Source organism: Anopheles gambiae, chromosome 2, assembly GCF_943734735.2.
Source record: "Anopheles gambiae chromosome 2, idAnoGambNW_F1_1, whole genome shotgun sequence".
NCBI classification, from domain to species: domain Eukaryota; kingdom Metazoa; phylum Arthropoda; class Insecta; order Diptera; family Culicidae; genus Anopheles; species Anopheles gambiae.
In genome coordinates, this window is record NC_064601.1 from 69,724,966 (window position 1) to 69,741,498 (window position 16,533).

General features: G+C 40.8%; 2 protein-coding genes and 1 long non-coding RNA gene across 18 annotated transcripts in view; 2 read left to right on the forward strand and 1 right to left on the reverse strand.

Moving 5' to 3' along the window:
* The first annotated feature begins 1,504 nt into the window (after nt 1–1,504).
* Nucleotides 1,505–4,382, forward strand: LOC133391426 (uncharacterized). The gene is made up of 4 exons (XM_061645822.1): nt 1,505–1,728; nt 2,034–2,463; nt 2,547–2,854; nt 2,918–4,382. Exons 1-4 carry the CDS (start codon nt 1,599–1,601, stop codon nt 3,904–3,906), a joined length of 1,857 nt encoding a protein of 618 aa, XP_061501806.1. The 5' UTR covers nt 1,505–1,598; the 3' UTR covers nt 3,907–4,382.
* Nucleotides 4,383–4,568: 186 nt separating this feature from the next.
* Nucleotides 4,569–6,538, reverse strand: LOC133391427 (uncharacterized). Its single transcript, XR_009764919.1, has 2 exons — nt 6,400–6,538; nt 4,569–6,262 (listed from the first exon to the last, which is right to left on the reverse strand). It is a non-coding gene; the product is annotated as an uncharacterized LOC133391427 (long non-coding RNA).
* Nucleotides 6,539–8,059: 1,521 nt separating this feature from the next.
* The window catches only part of LOC133391068 (uncharacterized), a 149,185-nt gene continuing 140,711 nt past the window's right edge, over nt 8,060–16,533 (forward strand). For 4 of the 16 annotated variants that reach the window (XR_009764554.1, XR_009764547.1, XR_009764545.1 and 1 more), the window contains exon 1: nt 8,060–9,325. The gene's annotated coding sequence lies outside the window, so the exon portion shown is untranslated. Of the gene's footprint in view, nt 9,326–11,422; nt 13,631–13,700; nt 13,803–16,533 lie in introns of all 16 variants that reach the window. The other 12 variants (XR_009764549.1, XR_009764553.1, XR_009764552.1 and 9 more) reach the window with 11 other exon arrangements.

The window sequence follows — 16,533 nt, forward strand, 5'->3', positions numbered from 1 at the left end:
TCATCTCACGGAACTTCATCCTCTCTTTTGATGCGTCGCACAAATCACTAAAATAATCGTCAAGTGCGCGGATAGTTTCGTTGTATATATCCTTCGATTCGGACGGCAAATTTCGCTGCTGCATTTCGATGATGCTCAACAAATAGCTTCCTGCAAAAATCTTTAGACCCGTTACACGGGTTTTTGAATCAACAGGCGCTTTGCATGCCACTATCCTCTTAAACTGATCTCGAAACCGTATCCATTCCGCCTTGCGTTTGTTAGTTGGCACTGTTTCATCGAAATGCCTTAACGGCCACGATCCTGACAACCACTCGTTGGTAGTTTTTCTAGCAGCAAAATGCATGTCATCCTGCTCTTTTGCATCCGGCTGTTCATCACTTTGTGATATATCGCTAACTGCCCAGCCTTTACTCATTTTGATTTTACAAAATATGACACTTTTTCTTTTCTTTGCGCAAATATTTTTCCGTCCGCTTCCAGCGATAAACCAACAAAGAATGATAGTCAAACCAAATTCTGCACCTCATCCGCGCCAAAAGAAAAGAACATAAACTCTCATTTCACATATACCAATCCATCTCCCACAACAAAAGAGATCAGATATTCATACACGATCATCGATACTGGCAACCCGTTCGCCGTAACGCTCTGCAAGCGCGCGTTTCGCCACACTCACCACTACACACGTAACTCCTTTATCGACTCGTCAAACCCATTTCTCTCTCTCTCTCTCGCTCACACACACACACAGCTAATCCTTTAGGAGTTTCTTCCTCTTCTTTGTGCACAAAACCTACCAACAATTCAACTAAATCTTGTTTTTGATCTGGCAACACTACCAGTTGACCACGGCAAATTTACCCGTTCTTTTCTATTCTCTCTTTTTCCCGCCATGGGCCGAACCCGGCTTTTTATTATCATTTTTTTTTTTTTTAGATTGCACTGACCATGGGCCGAACCCGATTCAATTTCTGCCTTTTTTTTTTTTTTTTTTTTTTTTGACGCTGGCAATGGGACGAACCCAGCTCAGTGTCCACACTTTGTTTCTACGCTGGCCATGAGCCATACCCGACTCAGCGTTTCTTGCATAAAACTTCTTCATATTGGCCATGGGCCGAACCCGGCTCATCTCTCATATCTTTTACCACGTTGGCCATGGACCGTACCCGACTCAACGCTTACAACCTCTTTCTACACAACATTTCAACAACTTTTTTTTTCGATCATGGGCCGAACCCGATTCAGGTTTCTGTTTTCCGGCAATTTTCTTATAATACCTTTACACTCGGTCCTTGGCAAAATCTACTTTTCCCTCCTTCTTCAATTTTATCATGGCAGGATCGCCAATGTGATATCCTACCAGTACAGAGTACACACACACGCACACCACCTCGTTCGTTACCAGAACACAACCTTCTTTATTTGCTGCTCAACTCCGACTGACTTCAACCATCATACATCGCATTCTTTCTCTTTCTTACTCTAGGATCCCACACGAAACACGTTCGAAACAAACGAGGACGCTTCGCGAGCCGGTGTTTGTGAAATTTATATTTTGTGATTTTAAAGTGATTTAAAGTGTTTCAGAGAAGAAAATGGACCAAATAAAGCAGTTGAAGAAGAGTGGGCTCTTAAGGAAGCGAGCACTGGCAAGGATGGGTGGAATGAAGAAGAAATGGGTGGCTGAAAATCAACCCGGTCCGAGTACGAGTATGGAAGTGCAAGGTAAGCGATTTTCATCATCTTTTACGCACGTTAAACTCGGTATCAAGTTTAAATTTAATAGTTGTTTTAAAAAGAAACCATATTTATCTGTGTGTAGCTCTGAGTATACGAAGTGCGTATACTATTTGTGCATTTTGATGCACGCTCTGGGCCGGTGACCGTGCGAGTTTTTGCAAAACATTTCTGACCGTTTTTAAGTTTTGCGTCAGACCGCAAACTCAAAAGTGTTTAGCTGAACGCACAAATCACAAATGCACTAATTTATGTACGCTTTTATGGACGTATTTAGTAATAAAGTCTTTTAGTTTCAGGTCCGGAAGCTGTGGTTGATGGCGTTGCTGAGGAGTGCCTGATGGATTTCCCGTTGTCGGAGGAGGAGGATGTACTCATTTTATCCGATGATGAAGATGAGGATGAAATAATCGAATACATCGAGAACGAGAGCGAAGAGGATGATAAAGATGAAGAAGATCATCTACTGAATGAGAAAAATAATAGTCCAGCTCAACATCTGATGGCCAAGCGGTTGAGAGTTTGGGCTTTATCTCAAAAGCTACCTAATTTAGTATTGAATGATCTTCTTCGCTTGGTTCGCGAAACAACGGACATTCCTCTTCCTCTCGATTCTAGAACGCTCCTTAAGACACCGGTTGCTGTGGGCAAGGAAACATACGCGGTAGCTGGCGGTGAAATGTGGTATCATGGCATTGCGAAAAGTATGCAAAGTTGTTTCCGGTAAGACAGATTGTGCTTAGCTTGATAACATGTACCATGTAAATAACTAATGCATAGGTAACATCTACTGTGTTTCATTTTAGGAATCTGACTCCTACGGTGAACGAAATATTAATAAACATATTCGTAGATGGGCTACCGTTATTTAACAGTGGGCCAAAACAGCTATGGTCCATATTGGTGAAGCTTGTAAACGTCCCAGAAGCTCCCATATTGGTGGTTGGCGTGTTTTGTGGCTTATTCAAACCGGAAAATGTCGAGGACTACTTGCGCCCACTCGTTGATGAATTGAATCGCCTACACGATGACGGAATTGTTATCAACAACAAAAAAATAAAAATCACCCTTAAAGCTTTCCTGGCAGATTCTCCAGCACGAGCATTCATCAAAGGTAAGCAATGTAGAATAATACAGAGCTAAATAAGTTAACAATATTTATGTGTCTTTTTTCCAGGTGTAACATACTTCAACGGCGCTTGCGGTTGCATAAAGTGCAAAATCGTAGGAAAATTTGACAAGAGCGCACGGAAGATATTTGAAAGCGTTGCTGAGGAGAGGATCGACGATGATTTTCGCGATGGAAACTACCCAATAGGACACCAGAAGCACCATACTCCGTTATTAGACTTAAAAGAATTTAATATAGTAGTTCAGATGTCAATTGCAGACGATCTACACTTGTTTCATCTAGGGGCATTGAAGAAATTGCTTAAGGGTTATTATAAAGGAGGTTATAAAGGGTTTTCAGCATGGTCAGCAGCAGAGCAGGAAGAGATAAACAAGATTTTAGCTAGAATAGAATTGCCAGCAGAGATACATCGAGGTGTTAGGTCTTTAAAATATGTGGATTATTGGAAGGGGACCGAATTCCGGTCTTTTTTAAATCATATAAGTATCCCTTTGTTCTTAGGAAGAATCCACGATTCAGCGTATGATCATTTTAAACTTATTTATGTAGCTCATACTTTCCTTTCGCATTCTTTCTTCAAACAATATTGGACATACGCTGGTCAATTATTAGAAAAATTTGTTTTAGACTACAGTTCAATATACACCAAATATAATTTAACTAGTAATGTCCATAACCTTTTACACGTCACAAAAGATGTTCAAAATTTAGGTCCCCTTCCAGAAATTTCAACATATGATTGTGAGAATACGCTGCAGTTTATAAAAAGGCTAGCTAGACCAGGACCGAGAATATTAAATCAAATAGTTTGCAGGCTTGCTGAGCTTAGGGAAACACAAGTAGCAGTTAGAAAGGAGGAAAAACAGTATCCCATTTTCAAATGCAGAGGAGAGGAAGTCATTTTATTCGTTAAGGAAGGTTTAATGCTAAGGAAAGGTAATAGGAATGGATGGTTTTTGACGATGGATAGGGAGATCATCAGGTATAGTGCAGCATTAGAAGAATCTGGAAAGGTTTACATAATAGGACATTAATTAAAGAAGAAGAAAGTCAGCTTTAGTACTCCGTGTAGTTCAGATATCATATTTAATTACGAAGGTGAAATAGCAGATTTATCAAAAGAATTAGGTAGGGTTCCTATAGATAGTGTGATGTGTAAGCTTGTAGCAATTTCATTAGATGAGGGAATAGGGTATCATTTCAGTCCATTACTACATACTTTAGCTGAATAGGTTAGATAGGGTTTCATTAAGATAGATTAAGACGTTTTAATTGTTCCATGCAAGGCAGCAATGCTTCGACAATTTTCCTTTTTTTTCTTTTTCAGCTGGCTAGCAAATGCTTTGACGCTTTTATGCATCTTTGAACTCCTATCCCAACCTCCACGTGGTGCTAGCAGGATTATATTTATTGCAGAATTTGTTACATTAATTCTGAAATTTTTATAAACTAATAGGAAAGGGGGCTTTTAAAACTGTTAATATAAAGGACTAATAAACGATGATTAGAACATGTCAAATATATAAATACTAGCAGTTCGGTTATTTTATTAAACTAGTAGCATTTTTATCAATTGAAGGAAAGGGGTTTTCTATGATTTGAGCTAGTTGGAACCTGGCAGTTGGGTGATTTTCATTAATAAAATATGAGCCAATTGGTATGAAAGATCATGGTTTCATTAGAACGAAGTTAACGATTGTTGTAAAAGTTAATTTGTTATTCAAGTATATAGATCTTATTACTTACATAACTAGTTAACAAACCATCACATCTTTTAACAAATTCATCTTTGTCATCTTTTTACAATAATTTGATTTTGTTAATCACAGCAATTCTTCGGTTTTTCGTTTTTTTGCTTCGCTTGCAGTCAACGCATTCCATAGTTTCTTCATAAGAAACTTTTTTACTATTGTATCCGTAGCCTCAAGATAATCGTTAGCTCCTACAACTCTAAATAAGTGAAGTACGTATATAAATCGATTAAAATCTATCTTACGTGCACCTACACTACTTTTTCCCGACCAACTACTTCTTCTTCTTCTTCTTCTTTGGGTCAACAACCGATGTCGGTCAAGGCCTGCCTGTACCCACTTATGGGCTTGGCTTTCAGTGACTAATTGGTTCCCCCCATAGCAGGATAGTCAGTCCTACGTATGGCGGCACGGTCTATTTGGAGATTGAACCCATGACGGGCATGTTGTTAAGTCGTACGAGTTGACGACTGTACTACGAGACTGGGTCCAACTACCAACTACAAGTAGACAAAAATTTGCGATCGAACATTACTTCTAAAACTAAGTTGAGTTTACCTTCTATATCTTTAACACTTGTAACATAAAATATAAGTTTTTGTGCAGTGTCTAACAAAAAGAGGCTATCCGATTTTAATTTTTCGTTAAAACCTGCTTCATCAAAAAAAAAAATTAATAGACACTTTTCTGGCTGTGGCATTTTTGTGATACATTGTATCGTAAATTAAATCTACCTTCATTGACATTTCTATCATAATCTCCGTCAAAACTTCCACGGAAAAGGGATTACAGGCGTCCCCCGAGTTACGACCCCCTCGAGTTACGACGATTCGCAGATACGACGATTTTGATTTTGACAGTTAAAAGTTGTCATTGACAAGAAATTTATGTATTTTTTTGAATATCTGGGCTCATAACCGTTATACATTACATTTCCAAAGATTGCACAACTACCGTATCTTGAATATATATATTGTGTACGGTTTTTTAAATATAATTATTACATTATCGAACATTATTTTTAATAAAATACACGATATCATAAATTCCAATTCTTCAACTTCGGTTATAAACTTTATATTCTTAGATATTCGATATACGACTTTTTCGACTTACGCCTTGCTTTGGGACATTTTTTCGGTCCCAAATACAGTCGTATCTCGGGGGACACCTGTAGTAGATGAAGGCAAATTCGTTTTAGGTGTTTCTATTTGTACAGATGGAAGTACGGGAAGACGGGATTTCGACAAATCACTGGTATTAGAAATAGATCCAGAAGATTGAGGCAAATTCAAAGGTTCCACAATTGGTCGGTAGACTGTGTGAAGGACCGGAAGGGGCTTATGGGGTGCCTTAAAACTAGAGGAAGCAGATGAGTTTGTTTGCCTAGTAGGAAGACGTGTTTTCGATGAAGCACCAGCGTCGAGCAAATTGTCTAACGGACGGGGTACACATGCATTTTGTACTAAAGGGCTGGTTTCGCTGATTACAAGCACAGGAAGTCGGGATGTAGTTAGTGTGCCAGATCTGGAACAGGAGGAGGAAAGCGATTTTGATGGCATTATTTTATCACTTCGCGAAATGACATTGGATGATGCAACTGGCACATGATGTGGTTCAATGGTTTTAGAATCCATATCTAAAAGAAACGAAAAACATGTAACATTATTTTGTTCACTGATAGCGTAGGAAGATGTGTGCCCCCCAGTAGCCGACAACAGTGACCACGAGAACAGCGCAACACCGGTAAGGTTAATACTTCTAATTTCTACTTACAGTCTTCTCTGTCTTTTCTCCAAATACAGCAATCAAGCAAGCAAAATCACAGCATGGCAGATGGGATGCGAGAAGATCCGCCTACAAATCACAGCACTCACAAAAGTAAATAAAGATGGCAAGCCAAGCCGGGTGCGCACAGTAAGGCGGCGCTCTAGCAGCAATCGAACACGACATCCGACACGAACAAACCCATATAATCATATGGAGGTGCACTGTCAGACACAAACAAACAAACAAGACAAACATGTCAAATCCCATACATTTTTCATGTTCGATGTCGTGTTCGATTGCTGCTAGAACGCCGGGTAACACACACACATATCGACATTGACAAAGCGCGTACGTAAAAGCGCGGCTTTTTTATGCAATCTTCGAATCGAAAATGACATTCGAAAACAATTTCGAATGTGTGAAACTATACAATCCTTGGTAAAAACGTACCTTGGTTTATGTTCCCCTTGATGCATTCAAAATGACAGCAAACCTCTTGTTTTGCTTAAATCAAGAGGTTTTGAGCAAGGTGTGTTTATTAAGGAGGTGAATTGTTAGCGCGTTTTCCGGGCGCCATCATTGAGTATTGTTATGTCAAATCGCATACAATTTTCTATACCCCCCTCCAGCCCACCCCGATTTTAATACCGGAGCCCCCAGTATTGTTATGTCAAGTCGTGAAATGTCAATTTGCTCTGAAGCACTTCACCTCCTAATATCCATACACCTTGGTTTTGAGGTGAATTTGTGGTGAAAATTGTTATATGGGAAGCCAAGTCGGGTGCGCACAGTAACACACACACACATATTCACATTGACAAGACGCGTAAATAAAAGCGCGGTTTTTTTTTATGCAATCTCCGAATCGAACATGACATTCTAAAACAATTTCGAATGTGTGAAACTATACAATCCTTGGTAAAAACGTACCTTGGTTTATGTTCACCTCGATGCATTCAAAATGACAGCAAACCTCTTGTTTTGCTGAAATCAAGAGGTTTTGAGGTGAATTTGTGGTGAAAATTGTTATATGGGATGTTTTTCCACGATAGCTAGATGTCCGAACATTTCGAAGTCTCTATGCGTGACAAAAAAGAGAATTTAACCATCGACAAACCGACGTGACACTGGTGTTACAAAAGTGTCCCACTCCAAGGTGTGTTTATTAAGGAGGTGAATTGTTAGCGCGTTTTCCGGGCGCCATCATTGAGTATTGTTATGTAAAATCGCATACAATTTTCTATACCCCCCTCCAGCCCTCCCCGATTTTAATACCGGAGCCCATAGTATTGTTATGTCAAGTCGTGACATGTCAATTTGCTCTGAAGCACTTCACCTCCTAATATCCATACACCTTGGGCCTTCCGATAAAATCAAGGTGGATTCAAAATATCAGGTGGTGGATTAGGGCCTTTGGGGGATCGCCATAGTTGAGGGACTTTACGTCATTTTAAAACCGTTAACCATTAGTTTCCGCACACAAAGCTTAGCAAATAGAACAGATTTCTTTGTTATTATGTGCATTTTTGTGTGTCTATTGATTTTAGCGAAAAAATTGAGATATATAAACAAAAGATTTGATGATTTGTTTCTGCATGAAATTTAAAATCATGTGAGTAAGAGTTCTAATCTCACGTAAATTGTCCATGCGGCTCGTGGATAATAAGGAATTAATGTGAAAATTGAAAAAAAATAATGATTTCTTCATTTTTATCATCAAAAAAGTCAAAAACACAATGAATTATAGAATAAATTCTCGGAATAACACAAAATAACACATTTTAATCCATGTTTTAATGTTAAATAAGAACTCGAAAAGTCCAAAATATATTTTTAAACAATATTTAATCAAAAAAAATGGGGCAGATAAATTTTATGAACAAATTTAATAAATGTAAACAAAGTTTGAATCCTGGGGACCTTACGTCAAGTGACGAATTGTCAAAATGCACTAGAGTCCACCACCTGATATTTTTAAATCCACCTTGGATAAAATCGCTTCTGACCGTAGCAATAGACGATGCGCAATCTCAGATTGCGCATATATTTATCTGTCAAACGGATCGGTTTGATATATTTATCTGTCAAAAAATATTAATATATCTCGGACATATAATCTTGAAAATTTATGTGCAATCTTGGCGCAATCTGAAATTGTATGGAAATGACGTTTATAGCTCAGGGTTGGCTACGCGAAATGACATATGTTTTGATAAAACGAATATATGCGCAATCTGAGATTGCGCATCGTGTATTAATACGGTGATGGAGCACAGACCAAGGTGTTATGAATGACAAGGTGAAGTTGTTCAGAGCAAAATGACATTTCTCGACTTGACATTTCTCTTCCACGGGCTCCGGTATAAAAATCGGGGAGGGCTGGTGCGGGGTAATGAAATTTGTATGCAGAGAGTGACAGATGTCCCCCACAATGTCGTTCAGCAAAAGCGATAAAAATCAACCTTCTAAATACATTATCCTTGGCACAGACACTGGCCTTAGGTCTTAGGGGAATGTTTAACGGGCATTACGAGGCCTCATGCGAGCCTGCAGGCTCTTCGAATTTGTTTAGCGGGATATGAATTTGCTCTGAATAACTTCACCTTGTCATATTCATACACCTTGAGCGGGATTATCTAGAATATGTGTTGATCTAGCTGGCAGCACGGTCATTTCGCATTACCTTGATGAATTGTTCATTTTGCCATTTGTTTGACGCTAGAAGTTGCATTTAACTAAGTAATTGAAGTGGGTGCAAAAGTAAAGCAAAAGGACTTGTTTTAGTAAACGTATCCCGTTTTGTTGATTGAGAAAGACACAAAAGCTGTTTTCTGATAAACTGTCTTTGTGCATATCATGGTGCGTTTTTGAGTGAGAATGGCGAAGCGACGCTTTTTTTCGTGAAGTGGTAAGAATTAGGAAATCACAACAGGTAAATTTTCTACAAATTGTTTGGTCAATTACGTTTTTAGTTTTTAATCATGCTGAAAGTATATCAATATCGCTACAGTTACTCAGTGTATGTAAAATAGATGTTGCATCATTGTTTGTTCCATTAATGTAAGTAAAAGACTAGAGTGTACTTTGTTTCGTATACAGCATGTAACGCAAAATGCAAGATGCGGTTTATGAAATCTGACAGTGCCTCAAGGAAAATATCGAATGCAAATGAATTCGTTTGTTGATGTAAATTTGAATATCGTTGAAACAAGTAAAGAAAAATGCCTCTTCTTCTGCAATTCTATTATTTAAAATTGTTATTTGTTAAAACCATCAACTGAAACAAAATAACTGAAACTCAGAGGTGCGTTCCCGAAAAAGTGTGGCATTTGTTTTAAGCTGTCTTAGGAATACATTAACCGCGTCGCTTCATTAGTATCATAAGTTATCATATTTATGTCCGATATTAGGATACAATTCGTGGTGAAAAATGTTCTGCAAACCATCCTTGGAAGGTACCTTGTGAGGGTGTCAAAATGGCATTGTTAATTTGTATGTGATATTTTTAATGCATTACAGCATTGTACTTTCCCAAGGGTCACCAGCACTCAGAGATCCCTTGAATAAGCGCTTGAATAAGAACCCACCGGTCACCAGCACTCAGAGATCCGCTGAGATTGAAGCTGACTTTGAAGCTGAGTTGGCGAAATCCCAGATAGCAAAGCCGAAGGTCTTTGTATGGGAGCCATCGCGCTCATCAAGGCTCACTTTTTCGCGCGCATAAAGCAAAATGTGCGCGAATGCGAAAAACCCCGAAAGCGCTTCGTGTGGCCCTCTCTCGTGTTTCTAGTTTTACGGGGCGAGTACTGGCTTCGAACGACGAAATCCGTTCGACGCTCATGAGCGAAAAACCTCGCGGATTTCTCCCCATACAAACGGGAACGTTCGACCCCGGCAGGTAGAACTCATTCTTTCACGCGCTTCCCGTCCGGCAAAATGAGTGTATTTTTTGAGTGATTTGAGTGACGCTGTCGAAATACAGTGTCTCTTCGACCAATGAGTTACCCACTCACGCGAGCCCTCCCCCACCCCACCCGCAACGCACGGTGCGCTCTGCAGCACGGTGTGTTTGTGTTCTTTCGAGCCATGCTACCAACACATCAAAAGCTTGTTGTTTTTCGCTTTCTTTCATGCACTTATTCTAAAAGCAAACACAAACACGGTCATTTTTGGTTACATTAAACACTGTATTGAAACATAAAGTACACACTAAAGTACACATTTAGAATCCTTCATACTCACGAATGGCGTCATACTGCAAAGTAGCGGGTCGATCCAGGCTGCGAGAAACTTGTCGACAATCTGCGTTGCCTTTGTTCAGCAAATTCTTACCTGTCGATCCACGCACTGCATGTGCGTCTGTGCACACTGTTTATTCACTGCACGCTTTACCAAAACACCGGCGCACGAGACTTTGAACGAAATGCGCACCAACGCACAAACACTGCGCGCGGGACTTAGAACAAAACACGCACAACCATCTCCGGCAAAGCGTCGCGCTGTACTGCTGGTTTTGTACGCGTAGGAGGGGGGGGACATACGGAGCGATGGTTCGATGCTGTAGTGTAAGCGAGACAACACGATGTGACGAGCAGATCCAAGTTGGTGAGCTCGCTGAAAGAAGACACACACATTCACAGACCGCTCGTCAAAGCACGGTATTTGTATTGGTGTTAGTGAAACGCGCGTGTAAAACAGAATGCGAACTCTCATCCCAGCGCGTTTCTCATTGCTTCCTCAAGCTTCCTCATACCCCTCGGCCTGAATCACTGAAAATTTGTGGTCTCATTGTTTGCGTGGTCCTTACAGGCTCTCAATGGTACGTTATTTTAAAACTGAGCGCCAAGTGAGCGCCTTCTGACAACCGCGGCGAACGGATCTCGTCGTCCGAAGCCCATAGTCGCCCCGTTATTCTCTCTCGCATGTCATCACTCTCTCCCAGTTTTTCGGAATGAAATGAGAATTCACTCTCTTGATTTGGCTGCAGCAGTCTAGCTGCTTCACACTCTTTATTCTCTTCTTTCTGCAGTTCCCACAAGAGGATTCACACATCCCGACAGACAAAGAGAACGAAATTTTCAGGCGAGGGGTAGGTAAAAACACGCGGTGGGGGTCCGGCCCAAGCTCGGATCCGTAGTCCGTTGTTTTGGGCTGAGAATAAAAAATGGCGGATGGAGCGCTACCACGGAGAGAATGCGCTCTCTTGTTTGCCTTTAAAATACACGAGGCGCTCTCGCTGTAAAGAACGCTCGCTCGCACTGTTTCATCATACCCCTTCCTTCCCGTTTCTTTCGGCTTGCGCAGCGCTGAACTGGTACCCCCTCCCACTTGATTCCAGCGAATTGCGCTGCGCTGGACTGACACCCCCTCCCGCTCGATTCTTTCGTAGCGCGCTGTACGCTTTGCTTCACACGGACTTGGTGCACCCGAATCAAAACAAAAACTTTAACACATCAAACTCGGTTTATATTTTATCACTTTTATTGAAAATAAAAGCACATTTAAATAAAATACATAGCTTCACACAATCTTGCTTCAAACCACACACATTCATTATATAAAAAAAATCGTCGTATTTCAAATAGCCGTCTAACTGCGTGGATCCCGTTGTTGATGTTCAATACAGCAAAAAAACATTGAAATAAAGCAGCGCAAATCACACATTTCAGTTAAATGCTGAAAGAAAAGCGCAGCTTCATTTCAATGTGCACAACACTTCAACTTAGCGAAACTTCGATCGCCCGGGACTTAGGCTAACACGCGCGCGGCCTTTCACGGCAAACCTTTGAGCTGAACTGACGATTTCGTGTGGTGGCAAGAAAGGGAGCGCACAGAGGAACACTCGCTGCACTAGTGCGAGCGAGACACCGATACACGCATGCCGCTGCGAGAAAACCAAACTGAGCGTGCAGGCTGAAAGTGAACGCACACATTCACACATGTGTAATTGTGTGAGTGCAAAAACTGTGTAGAAACCAAAACACGCTCGCGCCTCCGCGTAATTCCGCGTATTTCCAACCGTCTCCCCATGCTTCTACATGCCCCTCGCCTGAAAGTTGCACACTTTTTCATTCTCATTGCTAGTAGGGATGTGTTCTCACATACTTACATACACACACACGGTGGTTGGAAACCTGGCGCGGCTGTTTCCAATTATGTCCTTTCTTCTTCCCTCTTCACACCGCGCTGGAGCCCGTGGTGGTGCGCGTGTTCAGCCTGCTTGGTTCAGGAAAGATGTCATCAGATTTGGTGCGCCTCAACCGCGGTGTTGTATGAAGGCTGTTGATGAAAATACACAATTAATAGACACATTTGGTTAAAAAGATTACACTTGATTTAAAGATGTGACAAACTTACCTTTGTGCTCGAGGATCAATTGAACCTTGAACTCCTGTGCACACAGTGTCGCAATTTGAAGAGGTTTGGAGAACAGCTAGCGATAGCAGCACACATCTGAAACTTGTAAAGTGCAATGTTTTAATTAGAATAAATGTCACATAGCACTAGACACTTAGATAAGGACACTTATCGAAACAATTAGATGATAACAATTCGTCCTCCGATAAAGCAAAAAGAACACCGCGGATGGTGCAGTACGGGAAAGTGTTTTACTCAGGAAAAATAGTTCACGCAGCACACAAACACACTCTCATGTCCACGGTTCAGAGCACACTGAAGTCGCTCTTTGGCTTGGATGGAAAAGAGCAAACACCCAGATGAGTGCGATGGAAGAAAATGACTTGTGTTCAACAGGGATGGGTAGAATCAAACACACGAAGTGTGCAGGAGAATTCTCTTCGTGTGGCAAGAGAGAACCCAAGTAGCAACCGAAGCTTTTTTCTCCCAGTTTCAACCCCCTCATGTCCAAAAACTGCCTTCGCTCTCTATTCCTATCCCATTTCTACATTCTACAACGTTTGTTGCGTTCTCGCTCATCAGGGTGTTAGTCAATTCTCTCTTGCCACACGAAGAGAATTCTCCTGTACACTTCGTGTGTTTGATTCTACCCATCCCTGTTAAACACAAGTCATTTTCTTCCATCGCACTCATCTGGGTGTTTGCTCTTTTCCATCCAAGCCAAAGAGCGACTTCAGTGTGCTCTGAACCGTGGACATGAGAGTGTGTTTGTGTGCTGCGTGAACTATTTTTCCTGCGTAAAACACTTTCCCGTACTGCACCATCCGCGGTGTTCTTTTTGCTTTATCGGAGGACGAATTTTTATCATCTAATTGTTTCGGTAAGTGTCCTTTTCTAAGTGTCTAGTGCTATGTGACATTTATTCTAATTAAAACATTGCACTTTACAAGTTTCAGATGTGTGCTGCTATCGCTAGCTGTTCTCCAAACCTCTTCAAATTGCGACACTGTGTGCACAGGAGTTCAAGGTTCAATTGATCCTCGAGCAGAAAGGTAAGTTTGTCACATCTTTAAATCAAGTGTAAATTTTGGTGTAAAGAAGGCAGTTTTTGGTCATGAGGAAGTTGAAACTGGGAGAAAAAAGCTTCGGTGGCTACTTGGGATGTCTCAGCACCCGAAATAACCCGAAGCCGAAGCAAAACCGTTAGAGGGGCGGGGGGTTGTTCGTATTTTTCTCACAGTAGATTTTTTTCTCTCCCTAGGGAACAACCAACACTCTCTCTCGTTCCGCAAACGTTGTATAGAGCGCCCGCTCTATCAGGTTGGCAGAACGAGAAAGCGTGCTGGTTTTGTCCCCTAGGTATTCTCTCAATCTGTTTTAAGAGAGCAGATCACAAAAAAATCTCTCAATAAGAGTTTTTGGTGATCTCGTGCTCTTTCGATCTTAAATAAAATCACACACATACAAGTATACCTTACACGTGCTTTTATTGTTAACAGCACAAGCGGGATTAATATTGATGAGCAATAATGAGCTGTTATTAGTATTGATAGCTAAACTGTATTACTACATGAATATTAGTGAGTTAGTATTGGTACAAGCAAGCAGCATTTGTATCCAAGCAGTTCAATTACAAACTTATTTTGTGTGATGCAGTTGCAAAGTCAAAATACAAAGTAGCTTGAATGAAAATCCACCACCGTTAATATTTTTTAATAGGGTTTATCAAAACGGCAAGTCAGTGATAAACCGTCTAAAGATCTAACGCTGTACAACACGTCCCGGCCACCCTCGACGTCTTTCAACGTGTTGGAAGCATAATCGAAAAAGCCGCGAACGAAAAAGGAGGCCCGTGATGTTACTGAGCCGCCTCCCTTGGCCTATTTTGGCGATGTTTCACAGAAATCTGTTGTGCAAAAGCGCAACATGCTTGACGTTCCCAGCGTTGTCGCCCGTGAGCCATCTGTGTTGGCCTTTATTGACAGTGGAACACCACAATCTGTTAATAACTGCACGGTGGTACCGGTGTCCAGCATTAACGTCCGTGAACCATCTCCGTTGACAATTGATGTAGCTGAAAATCGGCAGAGAGCTGTGGAAAAACATCCCACGGAGACAGTTTCTAGCGTTGACGTCCGTGAGGCTCCTCCGCTAGCCTTTTTCGATGGCGTTTCCATAACAGCTGCTGAGGAAAGCAACCGCACGGAGATTGCACCCAGCGTTGCTGAACGTCAACCATCTCCATTGGCCACTGTCGAAATATCCTCGATTGATCCGTGTATTGAGGCCATACAGGATTCTAATCCGGTTGAAGCACCGCTCCAGCTACCGTCAGCAACATCCTCAATAGAGTTGCACCACAGAACCGGTGCTCCTAGTGGATGTGCGGAAGAAAGAGTAATTTGTAGTACATGCTGCACACAGCTGGAGACATTGTTAAATCAATTACAAGAGCCAAACAAGCATTTGTATAAGTTAACGAAAGCTATTATCCAGAAGAATGTTTTGAATAGCTCTTTTACCTGTCCAAATTGCCCGGCGAGTACTTCAAATTGTTTTACAATAGATGAAGTTGATGAAACACCTAGACCGGCTGAAATAGAAAACATAGAAGCTTTAGACAATTTTGAAAGTATGTTGAGCGACAAAAATGTATTTATCGCTACTGCTAGAAGAATATCGAATTCTCTTACTTCGAATACTCCAGACAATCGAATGCACGAAGCAGTGTTTAAGCTGTTTAGCGCCCTCTTCCTTTGCAAGTGCAGTTGGCTGGGCGGAGGAGCAAATGGTCCGAAGATTCCTATGTACCGGTACAAACATGTCCATCACCTTCTAATGGCCGTTGGTCGAACTTCAAATGAAACTGTAACGTTGAAAAGGGCGCAATTATTTTTAAAATCAAAATTGCGTAATTCCAAGAGCCGCCTTGCTTGCAAGAACATGCGCAAGAGTGTTGTTTGTAAACGAAATAAAAAGAATAATTAAATTACCTTCATAGTTATTCACTGCACTTCCTTCAGTCCACCTGAGTGATGATCGATGTTCAATGTTGTCTTTCTTTGCTTTTTTCCTTCGCTTTGTCTTCTTTGCGGCATCATCGCTTTTGAGCAGCTCTTGAATTAAAATGAAAATAAACATTAATTGAAAAAAATGGGAAAACTCACTAACATTGTGTCCATCATTGACTATGCACTAGACTAAATGATGAAAAACAATTACCATAAAACGGTGCACTAATGCAGTGCGTAAAACTAATGCATATAATGTTTTCTTACCTTGATGAGTTCGCGTGTCGCAACGATGCGAAGGTCCTGCTTGTGTGGTTCCACCAAATAGTATACCATCTTGTTGTAGAATTGATATACATAGTTTAGTGTGTCTGACGGTAGCATTGTGCCTGTGCATTTTTTGTTCTGTAAATTTCAAATAATAACGTTAGAAATGGTAACAATCATATCTAACAAATTAACTTACCTTTTTGTGAAGTGTTTGCCTTGCCTGTTTGCTAACGTCGTTTGCGGATGTGATGCTCAAAAAAGTTTTTATAATCTACATTGCTATTTTTACTATTGTTATGTCGATTACACGGTTTAACGCAAAAGTTGATGTTGGGTACATTGTAATATAACTAAGGCTTTGTCATGTTACATATCCTGGCCTCAGGGCAATTAGCCATTTAAGTTAAATGCACATTATATGAAATGCAATTGGTTATATTTTGTGCTCAAATTTCACAATATATACTTCCTATGAAAAGCTTTATCATCAGCCATCCGTGTG

Bases quoted from the DNA above. Each gene is read 5' to 3' on its own strand.
- LOC133391426 (XM_061645822.1), top strand. From the start codon at position 1,599: ATGGACCAAATAAAGCAGTTGAAGAAGAGTGGGCTCTTAAGGAAGCGA. The intron at 2,464-2,546 runs GTAAGACAGATT...GTTTCATTTTAG, and splicing joins AGTATGCAAAGTTGTTTCCG to GAATCTGACTCCTACGGTGA. The intron at 2,855-2,917 runs GTAAGCAATGTA...TCTTTTTTCCAG, and splicing joins AGCACGAGCATTCATCAAAG to GTGTAACATACTTCAACGGC.